This window comes from Lepisosteus oculatus, chromosome 5, assembly GCF_040954835.1.
Source record: "Lepisosteus oculatus isolate fLepOcu1 chromosome 5, fLepOcu1.hap2, whole genome shotgun sequence".
In the NCBI taxonomy this organism is placed as follows: Eukaryota; Metazoa; Chordata; class Actinopteri; order Semionotiformes; family Lepisosteidae; genus Lepisosteus; species Lepisosteus oculatus.
Genome location: NC_090700.1, coordinates 22,991,205 through 23,009,863, shown reverse-complemented (window position 1 = coordinate 23,009,863; position 18,659 = coordinate 22,991,205). Strand labels below are relative to the sequence as shown.

At 39.2% G+C, this 18,659-nt stretch overlaps 1 protein-coding gene across 1 annotated transcript in view; it reads left to right on the top strand.

Moving 5' to 3' along the window:
* ilk (integrin-linked kinase) overlaps positions 1-14,246 on the top strand; it is a 38,649-nt gene extending 24,403 nt beyond the window's left edge. The window contains exons 5-13 of the mRNA XM_069190218.1: positions 3,001-3,097; positions 4,138-4,221; positions 5,995-6,080; positions 8,281-8,390; positions 9,039-9,166; positions 9,439-9,560; positions 10,349-10,448; positions 12,261-12,391; positions 12,698-14,246. Of these exons, the coding sequence (XP_069046319.1) occupies positions 3,001-3,097; positions 4,138-4,221; positions 5,995-6,080; positions 8,281-8,390; positions 9,039-9,166; positions 9,439-9,560; positions 10,349-10,448; positions 12,261-12,391; positions 12,698-12,847 (1,008 nt within the window). The 3' untranslated portion in view covers positions 12,848-14,246. The remainder of the gene's footprint in view (positions 1-3,000; positions 3,098-4,137; positions 4,222-5,994; positions 6,081-8,280; positions 8,391-9,038; positions 9,167-9,438; positions 9,561-10,348; positions 10,449-12,260; positions 12,392-12,697) is intronic.
* The last annotated feature ends 4,413 nt before the right edge of the window (positions 14,247-18,659 follow it).

The following is an 18,659-nucleotide window of genomic DNA, read 5'->3' as shown; positions in this document are numbered from 1 at the left end:
AACAACTTATTACAGTGCTAAATTCAATATTATTGATTACTAATAGTTTGTTAACACCTAACTTTCTTAATTAGATGTATTTAAAACAGTGAACTACTGTAAGTTTAACATAACATTCAGAAATACAATCGAAAATAGTTTTGTGGTGTTTGTATAGATGAAACGTTTCTAAAATGTATAACGTAACAAAATTAAAGATGATAATCTGTAATCTTTCCACTTTTATGTCATTAGAAAGTACAACCAGTTTCTGCTTTGTCTAAGGATGGTATCAAAAAGTAGTCTAAGTGGTCAGAAAGCTGTGCTTAATGATAATTAAGGGACTTAAAAGTAAAAAGAGATGCTTCATATTGCTTGACTAATTTTAAAAACTAAGTTATAAATGCAGACTCTCTCTCGGTGCCGCGCCGGTCTAAATATCTAAAACATATTGCAGCGCATTCGCCTGAGGCAGAGGCCGAAGGTCGCCCGGCTGGGGTGCCCGGGGAGGGGCAGGACAGGAGTGAAAGTGGTCAGGGCGGGGTTTAGGAAGGCCGCTGACCAGTGCACCTGTCCCACAGTGAAGCAGGCATACAGTCTGGGGAGGTATCCGTTTTCCTTGTAAATAGTTCCTTGTGGGAGAGCCGGGCTGGCAGGTGGTAAAGGAGAAGAAAAATCAAGGCTTTAACTCCGCAAGTCTGAGTTCGTGTCTGTCCTATCTGAACCCGAAAGTATTACAATATGTATTTTTATAGCAGGTGGTGTACAGCTTTTTAGTATAGATCACACTTTTTCAAAAATGTATTTAAAAAATAAAAACGATTACAATCTAATCTTTCCACGTTTGATCCCAAAATCCCAAGAAAAATAAATCTAAATGGGGAGAAAGCTATGATGAAAGTTTATTAAGATACTTAGAAGACAAAGATATCAATTTATGTTGCATTTGTCTGATTGAATCAAAAAACATATAATTAAACACGCGTTTGCAATTTAAATCAAAACGCGAATAAAATCAATATAAATGTTTATATTGTAACTCATAGGTGACTATGCAATGTTATTAAAATGACTTAAATTCGATCATGTTGTGATATTTAGAAATATAAATTTGTTTGGTGCGAGTGAAGTTTTATTTAATCTCTGACCCAGGGAAAAGTGTGGTGTGGACGGTTGAGGAGAGAATGCAGGCTCGCGCTGTCCGTTATTCTTGATTCTTTTTCTCTTTTTCTGGTTTGGTCGTTTTATCAATAAAGTTTGAGAATCAAAATTAATATCGTTTATGAAGTTCATGACCTTCGTTATGCTCTTCGTTAATGTTTAAGCCAGAACACATCATTATATCTAATTTTTTATTTCTTTTTTTCAATAAAAAATCGTTTGCCCAGCCTAACAGTATTATTGTTGTTATCCTGTAAAGCGCTTTGAGGAGCCACCTTTAAAGGCGCCATATACAATAAAGTTCATTATTATTACTATTGTTAGTTTGCTGGACAGAGAGATGAACATTAATACGCAGAAGACAAAGATAGCAATTTACGTTGCATTGTGCATTGTGCTGCTGTAATACAGTTTAAAATAAATAAAAGTCTAAACAGTAAAAGCTTTATTTATGGGTTGTAATTTTAAAAAAGTCAAAAACCGCACTCAAAATGCAATTTATATTTTTTTGGCAAGAGGAGACACCCAAATTAATAATGTAACATGCCACTGTTTGTGTATTAATAAGGTTATACTGCTATTTCCTTAGATACACGATTCCATGTGTTTTTTTGGAATCCCCGGCGGAACCGGGCATCCATAAGAATCAAGTAATAGGTTTATTCCATGCTGAAAAAAAAAAGAAAGAAAACACATTCCAAGAGATGTCAAATGTTTAGGGAGAAATGGAATACTGACGTGTATTTTTTCTTTAAAGTACCGAGTCCAGCCATATACTGTATGTTGCTCAACTACTAAGATTTCCCTTCAGTGGTAAAATTCCATACAAATATTCAATACTAAAACAGGCATAGTAAAGACATTTAAATCTTTCTACGACCCACCAACGCACCACGGGTGCCCCTGTCGGTCAACCAATCACGTACTGCGGTATTTTGCGTAACGATTCGCGAGGCCGTAGTCAATTACCCGCGGTACGTGTTTGTGCCGCGTACTTTGAATGGCTGCATCTGTATAACTGACATCACTGCTAACTGGTTAAGCAATGTTTTATAAGTTTAGCAGTAATAAGTTAGCAAGTATGATTTATGATTAATAGTCATTGCTTGGAAACCAGTGCTGCTATTCTAAAATTCTTTAACTGTACTTGCGGATTAAGACAAAATCCTCTAGGGTTTAAATAGGTTATCAATATCTACACACTAGAACAACTTAATCAGGATCAATTAAGTAGGTAATTTGTTCAATTATGTAATTCAGAGAATTTAGGATTGAAATCTGAGTACCCCACAGCACTCATAATATAAATGGTTACTTGCTTTATTGATCAGTGACTTAAAAGTATAACCCATTCATTAGAAACAGGACTGCAGGTCGAGGGTTGGAGACCCATGACCAACATGTGCCCCATGGGACTGATTTATTTTTCTAATACAGGGTTTCTTCTGCTATCATTTCATTGGAAATTTCTGCTTAAATGCAAACGTAGTTAGGTCTGTCATTTCTTTGTTTATTCTGTGTATTTTATGTGCTATTATTATCATTTTGCATGATATTATGGTTAACATTCATGGGAGTGTTGGAAGTTTGCATTTGTTCAAGAAAGAGATTACTGAAAATGTCTCTTGCTTTGTTATAAACTGTGTCAAGCAATGAAAGAATTTCCCTTGTTTTTTAACATCAATTTAAGCCTGATGCAAGGGTGATTACAAGCACCATATCTTTTTCTGTCTATTCCTGGAATGCAAACCATACTCATAGTTCCGGCAGCTGTAATCCTCACTTTCTTAATATGCTGTTGGAAAAATATTGTCAGTATTTCTCTTCAAGTTCATTTTATCTGCATTGTTTTCACTCCAGGACTTAGTAAATAGTGGTGCTCAGGTAAGCATCTGTAACAAGTATGGGGAGATGCCCATGGACAAGGCCAAGCCACACCTCCGGGAAATCCTCAGAGGTAGGACAGCCCTTCACTAATCCCCAGAGGGATAGGAAAGCTGGAACTCTGAATTCATTTTTTAAGTGCTGTTTAAAAATGTTGAAGAAATCTTTCCTTTACCACAGGTCTCCAACTCCTGTAAGCAAGCTCCTTTAACTGTGGAGTTTTCAATCAGCCAATACAATTTCCAGTTTGTTTACAACCAGAGAGATGTTTTGTGACAAGCCCACTGGTCACAAACATCTGGTGTTTCACATCCTGCGTGCCTTGCAGGAGAGTTAGCTGACTGGAGGAATGGCACCGCTTCCCCTGATGCCACCATACAAGTAAAAGCAAGAAAACCATGGCACAGGAGTCACTGCTGCTCTGATAGCTGAGGGAGCCCTGGTAGACAAATGCTTACCCAGGTTTGGCTGGCACTCAGCCAACAGCATGCCAGTGCTTGGGGAGTCCTGGGGGCTGATGTAGCAGTTACTTGGCCTGGTCCAGGGTCCAAAGTGATTATTGAAAATCAAGATGAATACAGTAGTATTTATTACCATATTTATTCTGAAACTAGAGTAAAGACTGAATCAAAATTAAGGATATGATAAACAGCATCGCTAGTATAGAATTGGGTGCTGTTCAACTGTAAAGAGCGTGGCAAGAAAATTCCTTATGTAACAGACCATTACTTTGGATGGTAAACTTCTTTCTGAGAATGTAGAGGAACTGAGATCACCTCACCTGAGAAAAAACATTTAAACAGAAACGAACAAGGAATGTGTGGTTTTCCAGAATGTTTGTCATACTGGTGTGCTTGAATAGATATGTAAATTTAAAAAAAAGTATTTTGAGACTCCTGTGAAGCCCTGTCAGCAGTACATACTGGTTATAAGATTTGTTGTGAGTTTCTAACTCAGCAGTGTTGTCCTGTGACTCTGCCGTGTTCAGTCTCCTCTCTAAATCATTTGTTTCCCATCAAATTCAAAGACCTTGATTGACATGACCAATGAATTACCAATTAGGGTTGACCACCTCCTCTCTCTTCTTTTTGACTGACCATATACTCTCTCTAGACCGGGCTGAGAAACTGGGACAGAGTCTGACCAAGGTACCCTACAAGGACACTTTCTGGAAGGGCACTACTCGAACACGACCCCGTGAGTCACCTCTTTATCTCACCCTTTCACGTTAAAGATGTTAGACAGGGAGGTCTGCATTTTCTAAATTTAAAACAAATTTTTTAAAATCCTTCCGTGTTGGAGGAAAATAAAATTACAAACAAAAATGTTATTGACCAAGGGGAAGATAGTGTTAAAAATATTCTTTGTAAGATCATTTACAGCTGCAGCGTCTGCTTTGGTTAAAAAGTTAAAAATGTTCTAATGCAAACATGAGAGGTTCAAGCCAATTAATAATAATAAGTAGCATTTTAAAGCACTTTTCAGCTGGTGGGAAAATGTTATAAAGGTAGAAAATGACAAAATAAGCATATAATAATCACAGGGTTAGAGGTGCAGTAGAAAATACAAGATCATTAGAAAATGGATTTGACACACACTAATTAAATAAAAAGCCTTTATGCATGAAATAATTTGAGTTTAGATTAAAATGCACTCAGGGTTGCTGACTCTCAAATTCCTTTGTAGAAAATTCCAGAGCTATGGGGTTTAGCAGGAGAAGGCCGTGTCACCCAATGAATAAACAAACTTGGGTGAGACCAAAGTCAGGAGAACAAAGGTTGCAAATTAGGGAGTAGATAGATAATAAGTCAGATAATTACTGATGCGCCAAGCCATGTAGAGCCTTATAGACAAGCATGAAGATTTTGAAGTCCGCTTGATAGCTGATAGGAAGCCAGTGTGAGGACTCCAAGATGAGAATAATGTAATGTCATCAGGATTCTGAGTTCAGGCTACTGAATTCCAGACGTATTTGTGTTCAGTGTAGATTTCGAGTGAGTAGAGCATTACAATCAATTCTAGAAAAGACAAATGTTTTGACCAGATTTTATGCTACAGAGACAACAGTTGACATAGTCTGGTAAGATGAAAGAACAATGTATTTTACAGAATTCTCTACATGAATCAAAAGTCAAGCCAGGATGAAATATAACCCCTAAATTCTTCAAATGTGATTGAAATTCAAGCACAGTGCCACCCACTGATGGGGTTACTATATTGACTTTACATAAATGATGGGAGGTTCTAAGTAGCATGATTTCAGTATTGTCTCAGTTTGGGAAGGAAAGTGTTTTGAGTCATCCAAGTTTTTATGCCAGAGATGCAATTAGAGAGCTCAGAGACAGCCACTTCAGTGTCAGGTTTAGTATGGACGTAGATTTGGGTATAATCAGCATAGAAATGTTCTTATGTAGCAACATCATTAAAAACATTCCCAGTCACATACTGTATAATCATTTATGGAGTCTGTAACTCAAAACGACTTACTGTTGCGAAATATAGCTATGCAGCAGATGAACACACAGCTTGTACTGTTCTGGAATGTGTTATCTGTTGCTCGTGGATGTGATTTTTTTCCTGTGAAATTACTCTAATTATGGCCAGCAAATGCAAATCTGACATTGTGCCAAGTGCTATAAATGATACGAAAGCAAATTTTATGACCACAGCATGATCTTATCAGATATTGGATGGGAAGCTAGGCAAATCTGGGTCTGGTCTGTACTGGGAATGGGAGACCATGAAAAAACAGGTTGCTGCTATAATTTATTTTAATAAGTAGGCGGCATTCTTCCCACTGGAGGAGTCAATGCCCCCCATTACAGTGACTTTGGTCACTATGGTGTAAGGGGAGCTATCCTTCAGATGAGACATTAAACTGATGTCTTGACTGTTTAATCATTAAAGATCCCATGATACTCTTTATAAGAGTAGTGTTAACCCTACTGTGTTAATCTTTCTGGTCTGTAGGTAATGGCACCCTGAACAAACATGCTGGTATTGACTATAAGCAGCTGACCCTGACAGCCAAGCTCAATGAGAACCACTCTGGGGAGGTGAGTTGGCAAGGTCACCAGTCCTGTTCCATTCTTTATTTATGCCTTGCATTAGGATAGGAATTTATGATTTGAAAACATTTTGAAGAGGGCATTACAGGGGATGCCTGAAGCTAATAGGTTTATAGCAGTTAAAGCTAAATATTCTTGTTGCTCTGAGAAGAAGTTTGATCTTCACAGCTTGTTACAAATTACCAAAACACACAATGAAATGAATTGGTACAAATTTGTAGCTAACAATACATAAGAATTGTGTGTCACTCACTGCACCAGCAGGACATTTTTAATTACATATTAATTGGGCTTATCTCTTGTCAGGTGTAGGAACATCATCCATCATTTTTTGATGAACACTCTGTAGGTGAAGAGCAGTTTTAATTTACTGTAACAATCAGAAGAGTACTTGATGACTTTTAAGAATTAATCAAACATAATTTACGGTTTCACACACAGATTCTAAAAATGCAATATACAGTTTAATGATGTAACATGCATAAAAAACAACAAATGTAATTGAATATGTTTATAAAATGATCTGCTGTAATATGAATAGCTGATTTTTCACTCAGGGATTACAAAGATCACAGTTAACATGTATTGACTATTACATGTTACAGTCTAGCCCATAGGTTCAAGTAGGTAGCTGCATCAGCATGTGTAGGCTGTAAGAACAAATAAGTTTATTTCATGCTGAAAAGAAACACAATATTTCAGCTATGGAATCTTCTTGGAACGTTGTGGGAAGACGTCCTTGAAGAGTTAAAACTTCCCTCTGATAAAACGGGTGGATTGGTCAGTATTCCAGCTCGGCAGCAGCTCTGTGCTGGGAGGGTCCCCATGCAGATAGAAGAGAGAGAATTTTGCCTTGATTTGCTTAGAAGTTTGCATTGAATCAGGCAGCATTGCCAAAGTAGCATCTCTCAGACTTTAAAACAGTCTGTACAGTTTATCTTCTTGGGGTCCAGCCATAAGGTAGACAAGGGGAACTCTTTTAAACCCCGGCATTAGCTTTGTTCAGAATATACTTGATTATGGGGCCAACAGGGGGCGCTCACCCTGTGGTCCATGTGGGTCCTAATGCCCCAGTATAGTGGTGGGGACACTATACTGTGAACTGGCGCCGTCCTTCGGATGAGACGTAAAACCGAGGTCCTGACTAAAAATCCCAGGGCGTTTCTCGAAAAGAGTAGGGGTGTAACCCTGGCATCCTGGCCAAATTTCCCATTGGCACTTACCAGTCATGGCCTCCTAATAATCCTTATCTATGAATTGGTTTCATTACTCTGCTCTCCTCCCCACTGATCGCTGATGTGTGGTGAGCGTTCTGGCGCACTATGGCTGCCGTCGCATCAGTCAGGTGGATGCTGCACATTGGTGGTGGTGGAGGGGAGTCCCCATTACCTGTAAAGCGGTTTGAGTGGAGTGTCCAGAAAAGCGCTATATAAGTGTAAATTATTTTTAGAATTATTATTATTATAGATTTTCAGCAATAGAGTCCAACTGTAGAATTTCGGTGATCAGGTAAAAATAACAGTGAACACGAGATTTCTTATATTTCAGAAATAATATCTCGGCCAGAATTCTGTACTATCTGTCTCACTCTCTCGCCCTAAAGAAAAATAAAGTCCTGACTCGGACTACTTGCAGTCATGTGGTTGGGAAAAGTCAGACAGCTGGTTAAATTGGAGATATTAGAAACCATTAGGTTAACCAGCAAAACAATGTTCTTGCTTTTAAGGTATGACATCACATTATGGCTGATATGCTGTCAGGTTTGGTTCTAGTACCCACCCTACAGATCTCTCATTGTTGGATCTTCCTCTGGGTAATTGACCATGCCCTGTGAGTTTAAGATCGTGGCCAAATGAGCCTATTGACTGGCTGGAACCCATCTGCACTGTATATCATTGCACTGTTCGGCTTTGGCGCAGCTTTACCATGTCTCTCACCAGAGGTGCCTCTAGGCTACATTCCTCTGCATTTAGAGAGGGGCCCATGCACACGTGTCAGTGCACACAAAAACTCTTAAATCTTTAATAACAATTAATTAAAAGTAAAATAACAGGCCTTATCCCTACAATAAGACATTTGAGCATGCTAAAATGATGTTAACTAGGGCAAGCGGATGCAGTATGGGTGTGATTTTGTGTCCGTTGCGATGTTCAAGAGCGCTAGCAATGCATATGACCTCTTTCTGCAGCTGTGGCAGGGCCGTTGGCAGGGCAATGAGATTGTCGTGAAGGTGCTCAAAGTCCGTGACTGGACCACACGCAAAAGTCGGGACTTCAACGAAGAGTATCCCAAGCTCAGGTAATTTTGCAGCCTCATTGTGGTCAGTGCCAGGTCCCATCCCAAGAAGCACATGTACAGGTAGATCCCCTGTCCCTCTGTCTCTTTATTCCTGTAGCAGGTCCTCTCGGCTGCTACCCTCACGTGTAGTGTACCCTCAAGTGTCCACAAGCATAATATGGCAAAGACACTTTCTATTTCCTCTCGGCCTCTGGACATGCTAGATATGACACGTTTATACCCCAAATAAAATAAAGGAGCTACCAGTCCCCCTGTTTAGAGCAAACTGGGAGCTAATTATTTTGTAAATGTTTCACAAAGACTTATCTTAATATCTGTTACAGTGACACAATCTGCAATTGGGCAGAGTCTGAACTGCTAATGTTTAGCAAGAGGATGTGAGCTGTACAAGTATTGCACAGAAGATAATTTTTTTTTTATCAGGCTGTTAACACAGGGGTTGTGCCAGAGAACAGCTAATAGCATGGGCTATCTCCATCTGACTATTGTGAAAGGCTTGCAGTGGCATTTGACACACACATACAGCTCAAGATAAATGTAAACTAAATCATGTTTGAAAAATGATTAAATTTAAGTCTCACAGAAGCCTCCCCTCCTGCCCTCTGTTCTGTACTTTTGTGTCCCCTCTCCATCCTGTCCTGTGTCCAGGATATTTTCCCACCCAAATGTCCTGCCCATGCTGGGAGCCTGCCAGTCCCCACCTGCCCCCCACCCTATCATAATCACGCACTGGATGCCATATGGCTCTCTGTACAACGTGCTGCATGAAGGGACAAGTAAGTACAGTTTTTAGCTCCACAGAGAAACCTTCAGACTTGCCAGATTGCAAGAGGTTGCAATTTCCAGAGGTTTTCTCTGCTCCTAAATTATGTTGCTTAAAAAATCTTGCATTTTACCTCAACTGAAAATATATAGCATCCTCTTCTTACTTGAATCCATGTTCAGCATGTAATTGGACACCATTCATTACAAGAGAAATGTAAAATAAAACCATACTATAGACTCTTTGATCTTCTTATCTATCCTGCTCTCTCCATCCCTCCCATAGCCTTTGTGGTTGACCAAACCCAGGCAGTGAAGTTTGCGCTTGATATTGCCTGTGGGATGGCCTTCCTGCACACATTGGAGCCCATGATCCCCCGGCATTATCTTAACAGCAAGAGCATAATGGTGAGTAAATCCCTATTCTCTGCACTGACCCACTCACTCTCTTTTCACTGACCCACACCCTTTTTATTATTTTATTAAAGTTATTATGGGGAAGTTCAAGTAGTGCTGCAGAAAGTTCAAGTCTTTGCCTGTGTTGCCCAGTTCCTATGACCAAGCTGTGGTCACTGGATCCGTACTTTGTGAGAGTTAGTTTCTACATGTTTTGATTAAGTATGTGTGTCCCATGGGTAAGGTGGTGTTTGAGTTGATTGCGATGTGGTTAACTCTGATTTGTGCCATTGTAGAACTGATTTTCTGATATTGGTTTCTGTTGCTGTGCCTAAGGACAGTGAGCCTCAGAATCATTTAGCTGGTGGGGGGCTCTTGTGTCATCAGGGCCTTCACGTGGTAGGAATTCTAGTAACCCTTTTTATCTGTAGCCACTATTTTTACTTTTCTCTATTGTATATTGATTAGAAGTATACGTGTTGGTCTACTTCAGTCATGAATACATTTTGTGTTTTCACTGCACTGTGCATACAGGGCTTTTATAAGGGGTTTGTCTCATTTTGTGAAATCCTGGTCTGTGATTTGACCCCACACTTCTTGTGCAATGAATTAGATTGTTTTTAGAGCCAGATAATTTTGGAGGGAAATTACAGAGCCTCCTTCATATGGCGTAAAAAGCCTTACATGTTTTCTCCTATAGTGCCTTCACTGCCAGATCAAAACCACCTCTTTCTGTGCTCACTTAGTTATTTCTTTAAACATGCTGTTTGAGACAATTGGAGTTTATTTTATTTTGACAGATTGATGAGGACATGACAGCGCGGATCAGTATGGCAGATGTCAAGTTTTCATTCCAGTGCCCTGGGAGGATGTACTCTCCAGCCTGGGTTGCGCCAGAGGGTAAACCCATTTGCTAACTTAAGAAGGACACATAACATCCTTCACGTGTGCAATCACAGTCCAAGCCAAAATTTTGAGTGCATACATAGGACAGTTATCCAAAGTAGTCTGTACACTGCACAGGTTCTTCAAAACTTGTGAGAAAGAGAGTTAAGGAGCTTTCTCATTCCAGAAGTTTTTTTTAGATATTAAAACTACCTTGAAAATATTAACAAGCTATGACTAAACATTTAATCATCAATCATACTTTGATCGTAGATCTATATTACTATTAACTAGTAAACTTAAACATTTTCAATTTCAATTCAAGCTTTATTGTCCCCTAGGGGAATTTTTTTTTTACGGCACAGTCAACGCAACACAACAGACAGATACACATCATGAAAAGGGAAGAGAATACAGAAGTGTTACAGGAGAAAAGAAACAAGAGACAAAGTTGTTACTGTACTTTGCATTGTTTAAGAGTGTAATTGCAGTGGGAATGAGAGATTTCCTGAGTCTGTTGGTTTTACATCTGGGGTCACAGAGGCATCTCCTCTGTGGTGGATGCTGCACATTAGTGGTGGTGGAGGGGAGTCCCCATTACCTGTAAAGCGCTTTGAGTGGAGTGTCCAGAAAAGCGCTATATAAGTGTAAGCAATTATTATAATTATTATAATTATTATTATTATCTCCCAATTGGGAGAACTGTGAATTCACAATGGAGAGGGTGAGACACACACTCCCTGGTGCTGATGGCTTTCTTAGTCACCCTCTGTTTGTAAAGGATGCTTAAGTTGATTTGATTATTCCCGATTATTTTGCCACTTATATTTACTAATTTACCCAGCCTGTTACAATTAGCGGTACTTATGTTGCCAAACCAACAAGTTAAGCAGTATGTTAAGACACTTTCAATGAATGGTGTGTAGAAAAATGTAAGGATAGTTTTATCTACCTTAAAATTGGCCTTTTTTATAGATGTCACAACATGTGTCCCATTTTGGGTTTTTGTCAATGACCAGTCCCAAGTACTTATAGTCATTGACAATTTCAACAAGCTGACCAATTGTAGTGGGTTGAGGGGGTGTGGTATTTTTCCTAAAATCCTTAACCAGTTCCTTTGTTTTTGAAACATTTAACTTTAGGGAGAACTCGTTGCACACGTTGGTAAAATCATTTAGAATGGGCCCATGATGGTATTCTGTGTCCTTTAATAAACTGACCAGGGCTGTGTCAAAACTTAATGAGATGTCTATCTTTGTGTTTGCTTATGCAATCATTGGTGTACAAAATGTACAGCAGAGGGGACAAGACACAGCCCTGTGGTGTTCCAATTGATGTGTAGCGAATGTCAGATAAGCACTTCCCCAATTTGACCTGTTGAGACCTGTTAGTTAGGAAGTCTTAGGTGGCTTTGTGTGTGGAGTGGTGGCTATGTGGCTAAGGATCTGCGCCTGTGACTGGAAGGTTGCCGGTTCAAATCCCGCGGCCGGCAGAGGAATCCTACTCCGTCCTGAGCAAGGGCCTTAACCCTAACTGCTCCAGGGGCGCCGTACAATGGCAGACCCTGCGCTCTGACCCCAAGCTTCTCTCAGTGTGTCTGTGTCTCCATGGAGAAAAGCTGGGGTATGCGAAAAGATGAATTCCTAATGCAAGATATTGTATAGGGCTAATAAAGAAACATTCCATTAACATTACAAATGTTATTTATTGTTTGTATGTTTTCCTTTAGGGTAGGCAACTTAAAACCTCTACTAGAAGTCAGCTCTGGTATCAGGATTAATGTATTGGTCTTGTACTGTTTCTTACCCTGGTTGCCTTTCCCTACAGCCTTGCAGAAAAAGCCAGAGGAGATAAACCGCCGGTCAGCTGACATGTGGAGCTTTGCAGTGCTGCTGTGGGAGCTAGTCACTCGAGAAGTGCCCTTTGCTGACCTCTCCAACATGGAGATTGGCATGAAAGTAGGTTGACAGAGCTGTATTGCAAAAGGTTATCATAGCCCTCAATTATTTTGTGAGCAGTGTACATGTTTCATCTGCTGCATTTAACCCTCTGAATGTTTCCTTGGCACCAGTTAGTCCTCTGCATCAACTTCCATCGGCACATTGACACTTCACAGCACGTGCTCCAGCATATCTAATGCTAGAAGCAATGCTTCTTTGCACATGGGAGAGTACTGCCTGTTAGTAGCTGTGGGTGTCTATTACTTGTCTGTGTTGAAATGTCTGCCTGAGTCACTTTCTCACTCTTGGACTTTGTGCTGCCAGGTGGCCCTGGAAGGCTTGAGGCCCACGATCCCCCCAGGCATCTCGCCTCACATCTGCAAGCTGATGAAGATTTGCATGAATGAGGACCCTGCCAAGAGGCCCAAATTTGACATGATTGTCCCCATCCTGGAGAAGATGCAGGAGAAGTGACCTACCCCATCCTAGTAGTGCAAACCTGTATTGCCTTAACTCTCACTACTGCTGTTCTCAATGTCACCATAACCTAGCTTGAGCCAGCAGCACCCCTATACCTCTACTGTTCTTGAGGAAAGGATTATTTTATTTACCCCCTGTGCTCTGCGAACCCACTTAAGAAACAGAATGTAAAGCTTTAGTTCCTCCCCTCTAATATCTCCTGTTTGATTGGAGGAGCCATGGGCCCATGTGTCACAGGTATGTCCAGCACATAGTGCCAGTTGGATGGTTTCCTCTGCAGAAAATGAAGACTGAAATTTAAGCACAGTGTACAGCTCATCAATACTGTCTGAAGCCCAGTTTGAGGAAAGGGATAGAGAGGCCAAGCTGAGCTGAGTTCATCAATGCTCCCACCATAGTAGCCTGTTCGCTTCATATTTCAATGTGGACTTCAGACTTCATTTAATTTCCAATTTTAAGATTTCTTTTTAATAAATTCCACTGATCATAATAGCATGCAGCCCTTTTTTTGTAATAGCCACAATAACACTGTCTACAGAAGTTTGGAGTTTTTCCTGGGCATTCTAAATGGCTTCTTTTAATTCCACATCTCCTTAGGGAATAGCACTGAATCTTTACCTTGCTTATTTATAAAGGGTGCAGATGGTGAGCACAGAAACCGAGTGGCAGAAACATCTATGATGTCCACTAATTTTCCAGTCACAGGAAACCTAGAGCACCGTCAAACAGAAGTTTTCAGATGTACTTCCTTTTTCATTTTAGTCACTGTGGCTATTTCCTCCTTTGGACAATACTATTTTCTAACCAGGATTGTTTAAAGCATGGACAGTCTACAAAGGCTGTTCTACCCAGAATTATATCATCTTAGTTACTGAGTTTGGTAGGGAGTTTCCTTGGAAACAGGGTTTTCCTTGTCTTTTTTTGCTTTTATTTACAGGAATAAAGATTAACAGGAACAAAAACGAGTGGGGGGTGGGTTGTTGACGAGTTGTCTACCATCCAGCCGACCTGATGCCAGCTCCGTGCATTTCTGCTGTGGTGCTCAGTTTTGGTTCTGTCGAAGCAGATTTTCTCTCTCTAGCATATTTTCACATCACCAGCTATCCTCCCCTCCCCCCCAGCTTGCTTGTCTGTGTTTACACACGGGGGAAAAAGTAAACAAAGCATGTCTTATACAAATGTATGTAATTTATATATATATATTAAAAACTTTGTGATTTCCATTGTAAACTGGAGGCCATGTTTTTTATGAGACTCTGCTGTATCTATTTAATTATACTCTGCAGTATCTAATTATATGAGCACACAACGTTTTCTTGTAGTGTTCTTTCACACTGCCACTTGATTCCCTCTTATTCTTTTGTTTGTTTTATTAAAATATGATTTCACGGTTTGGCATGTTTTTCCTGGTTTTCTGTTAAACAAAGGAGCTAGGTCTGACAGGATGTCTAATGGGAGTATTGTTTTATTTCTTAACATTGGAATATTTAACAGTACTTTTTTGGTGTACTTGAAGATATGAAGTGAATTGGTGTTTTTTTTTAAAGGTCTTTTTAAAGATGCTATTTAATTGATCCATTAAAGATAGTAACCAAATGCTGTATCCTAAGAGCACTGAATAAAGTTGGAATAAAAGAGCAAGAGTTGAAATAAAAATCTTCAGATAGTAGCCAGAGCAAAGGCTCTAGAGCAAAGGCTGGACATCCTTGTTTTATGACAAATATTTACATTGAATACTAGAGACCAAATAGTGCCCCAAGAAAGTTTTCTTAGTGATACTTCCATCATGTCTGTGTTTGTGTCAGCTTTTGCCTTGTGGAATGTATATAATTGGTCATTTTCATACCCATTTAGAGCCATTTTGTGGCTGAAATGGACAAATAATATCTGGCAGGTAAGCTTAATTGGTTTGGCTAGCAGGAGGAATTTTAGGTTGCAGGAAGCTCCTATTATAATTATTTACACATTGATTAATCAATTCTGTCCTTTTCCGTTATTCACCATTTTCATAACTACCTATATGTGACAGTATCAAGCTTATATTTGTTATGTTATAATGTTTATTAATATAAAAGCAAGTGTGGCCAAACCTGTATACAGTATGTGCCAAAGGCTTACAGAATGGGTATTTTAAATCACTCCATAAGTACTTTAGAAATGCAATAGTGAGACATTTTGAGGACAGTAGTTGATACCTATTTTATAACTAAGAACTGCCTTCTCTGAAAATGTAGTTTTAACTCTCTGAACCTTCTATCTGATGATTTTTTAGGTATTGTTAATCACTTCTTCTCTTATTTTTACAGATGTTCCTTACCACACAACATGGGAATGAGTTGTGAAAAGCATTGCATCATAATTAGTTTAAAATAAATAATACTGCATTGTATAACACGTAGATAGATACTTTATTGATCCCGTGAGGGAAATTGCAGTGCAACAGCAGCTTAACACAGACAACACAGCCACAGTGTAACAAATTATACAATGATAATAATACAATACATACAGTACAATCAGTACAGTGAGGATTTATTGCACTAAAAGAGTTACTCACAGTACAGGACACAAAGAACAAACTAGAACAGAACAGTACGCAGAAAAATCGAATTGCACATATTAATATATAGATGTAAATAAAGATATAAATATAAATGTATTGCACGGGTCACTGGCATATATGTTAACATATACAAGCTGTAAAAATAGTAACAAGAGGACCTTTACAATTGCAGCATGTTTTATGATTTTCAGTTCAGAAAGTATTCTTCTGTATTGCAGAAATGTTAAAGGAAACTGGTTTTGCAATTACTCCAACCAGATGAGAACTTTTCTGGTCACAGTAATACAGTTGGTATGATATTGAAATGGTATGAAATGCTTTAACATATCTTTTCACAATATTTCTCTTTTCTTTGTAGATTAACAAAGGCCCTATTAGATGCATAAGTGCCTATATGGTTGATACATGTCTGTCAGAGGCTGTTTAATGGACCATCAAATGCAGATGAACTCCTCACATAGCAATTTTTTGTGAAGGGAAAAAAATCTCTCTAAATGCAGCTTGGCCAGCATTAGAGGTTTATAAACGTTCTCTCAGTTCAAATTTCAACTGATCAGCCCTTTTTTAGAAATACTAACCATCTCTAGTTAACTCATCAAGAATGCGGAATAAACAAAGAGAACAAGAATTAATGTAGAATGTGTTCTGCAAACAAGCATTTTTTTAAACTAAAGCAAGACAATTTTGATGATATAACTGAATTAAAGGTCAGGTTTTTAAATATATAAATTTTAACACCTTAATACATTTGGAAAAAACTTGTGTGTTTTAGACTATTTCTTTGGGCCTCATATGAGTTTTTTGTGCTGTGTATTGCCTGGAGGAGTTTATCTTGTCTGTTAGGTATCGAAATCGGCTTACAAACTTCTGCTTGAATTTACTGAAATAAGAAAAGCAGAAGTTTAAAATAAACTCCATGACATTACAATTTTAGATGTGGGCATCAAAAGTTATGACATTATTCTTTGTTTTGGTGCTCTGTTGGTATCACAAATATATATTAACCACCATAAGCAGGAACTGTATCTGACTACACCACCTTAGAATTTTAAGGTGCTAGGACCCCTGCACTTGCCCCTGCAAAAAGTTTGTGTTTCCCATAGCCTTCAAGACAAGACAGTTATACTACACAATGCACTTTTTATTCCTCTAAAAAATTATAATAGGTTATCACTGTCTAGAAAGAACAAGAAAAAAAAGTACAGTAGGGAAACATACTCAACAGATTGACAGCAAGGTCCTCAGTACCCAAGACAACAGTCCAAAAAGAGTCCAACAGCACCACTCTCCCAAATCAGCTCTGTCTGATATCCTGGTCTGATAACCTGATGTCAGCTCTGTCTGATCTCCTTCCACTACACAGAAGAATGTGATGAAACTCTGTATAGTCTGTATGCATTGCATGTAGCATTCTGTTCAGCACTGACATTCCTAAACAAAATGTCATATTAGGAACAGGTAAAGGTTTATTCCATCCTGAAAAGAGAAGAAAATTAACACGTTTTCGCTGTGGATCCTTTTTTGCAGCCTATGCATGCTGACGCAGCTACCCACTTGAAATGTAATATTATACAGGGTTGGTGGAAGAAGACAATGCCTAAGCAGTCCTCAGCTGCACTCTGCTCGAGTCCCCTGTGTGTCTGAGTTCTCTCCTGTGTTAATCACTCTCTTTTCCTCTTTTGTTCTGTCTTCCTCTCAATCCCCGTTCCAGAACTGGTGCAGCCCGTTCAGCACCCCCAATTGATTCGCTTCTAGGTAAACAGTGTGTCATTCCATCTTTGATTTTCATCTGACATACTGTTTGTGCTGGAAATGCTTGCAGACCTTGATTTAAAGAGGATTAAAAGAGGAAAGAAGATATACAAAAAATACAAAACTCAGACAGAAACACTGGTCATGTTAGAAGCAGTTAGAATGGATAACCGGTTATCACTTAGGACATTCGTCTGTAGCCTACATAACTAGTCTGGTATGATCAAAGACATGCATTACAGGTACGTTGACAATTTCTAGACAACATGACTGACCTGAGCAACTACTGAATGTTCACAGCTCACAGAGGTGCTTGGGATGGCTGAATCCATTTGGCCTGGGTAACTTAGTATCATTTCTGATATGCAGTATCAATAAGTGAATGAGTCCATGGCTGCATTCCTCAGGCTCTGAAGATTTTCTGTTTACTTACATTTTTACAGCCTTTCACCTAGTGGGAATTATTAAATTTATCCACTTAAAATTTAAGGGGATCAGATTATCCTTTCTCTGCAGCCTTGTTGATTATTTAAAAGAGGAAGTCCCACAGGTCTACTTTCACCAAGGTCCAGGGTTGTGTTCATTGGCATGGGTCCCCACTGACACCAGAACCTGTCAGGATCTGAGCTAGTAAATTCTGGAAAATGTTAAATTCTGGAACTAGACATTTATGTTTACAAGACGTTACATACAAGCCCCCCCGTGTCATCATTACAATCACAAAAATAACGCAATAGTGTGAGTGCTGTTACATTACAGTGGTAATACATTGGTTATGTTGTAGTACGGTTACATTAGTATTATGTTAAAACCTTACAACGGCATATGTGCCCAAACCCGTTTTATAGTTCGAAAACCTCCCTTTTCTTTGAAATTACGCCACTAAAAGATCAACTGATAAAATTAAGCTGTTAAATAAAATGTTATGAATATAAAGAACTCAAAACATGGAAGAGGACAGTTTACTTTACGTATGCATAAATAAATACAGCCAATCCATGCAATTTATTTAGAAGATCCAGGTGGACGTGCTCACATGACATCATGTCACATGACAGCAGTCCTGTCACATGACAGCAGTCCGACGTCTTACCTCGCATAACTAGGACACAGGTTTTTTCCATTTGCAGCTTTTTCGGTTTTAATTAGTTTGTGATTCTTTTTCTAAACGATTTGCACATTTTTTTTCAACTGGGATCTGTCTGTGCATACGAGTAGAGCTGTCGCATCAAACACTTCCTGCTTCCTGCAGAGACTCCGCAGCGCTGCTGTCAGAAGGGCCAACGGTGTGACCGGAGGATTTGAGTCATAAGTTTCACTTGAGTTTAAGACGTCGAGAGGCAGTTGTCGCTGTTGCAATAGAAGGGATATTTTAAAAAGGAGAATCTAAAACACGGCAGCTGCTGAGAGAAATTTGGGGTTCATAATAGTGTCTTCGACGGGTCTGGAAACTGAGCTCAGTCTCTGTACAGAACGGGAGAAGGAGAAGGA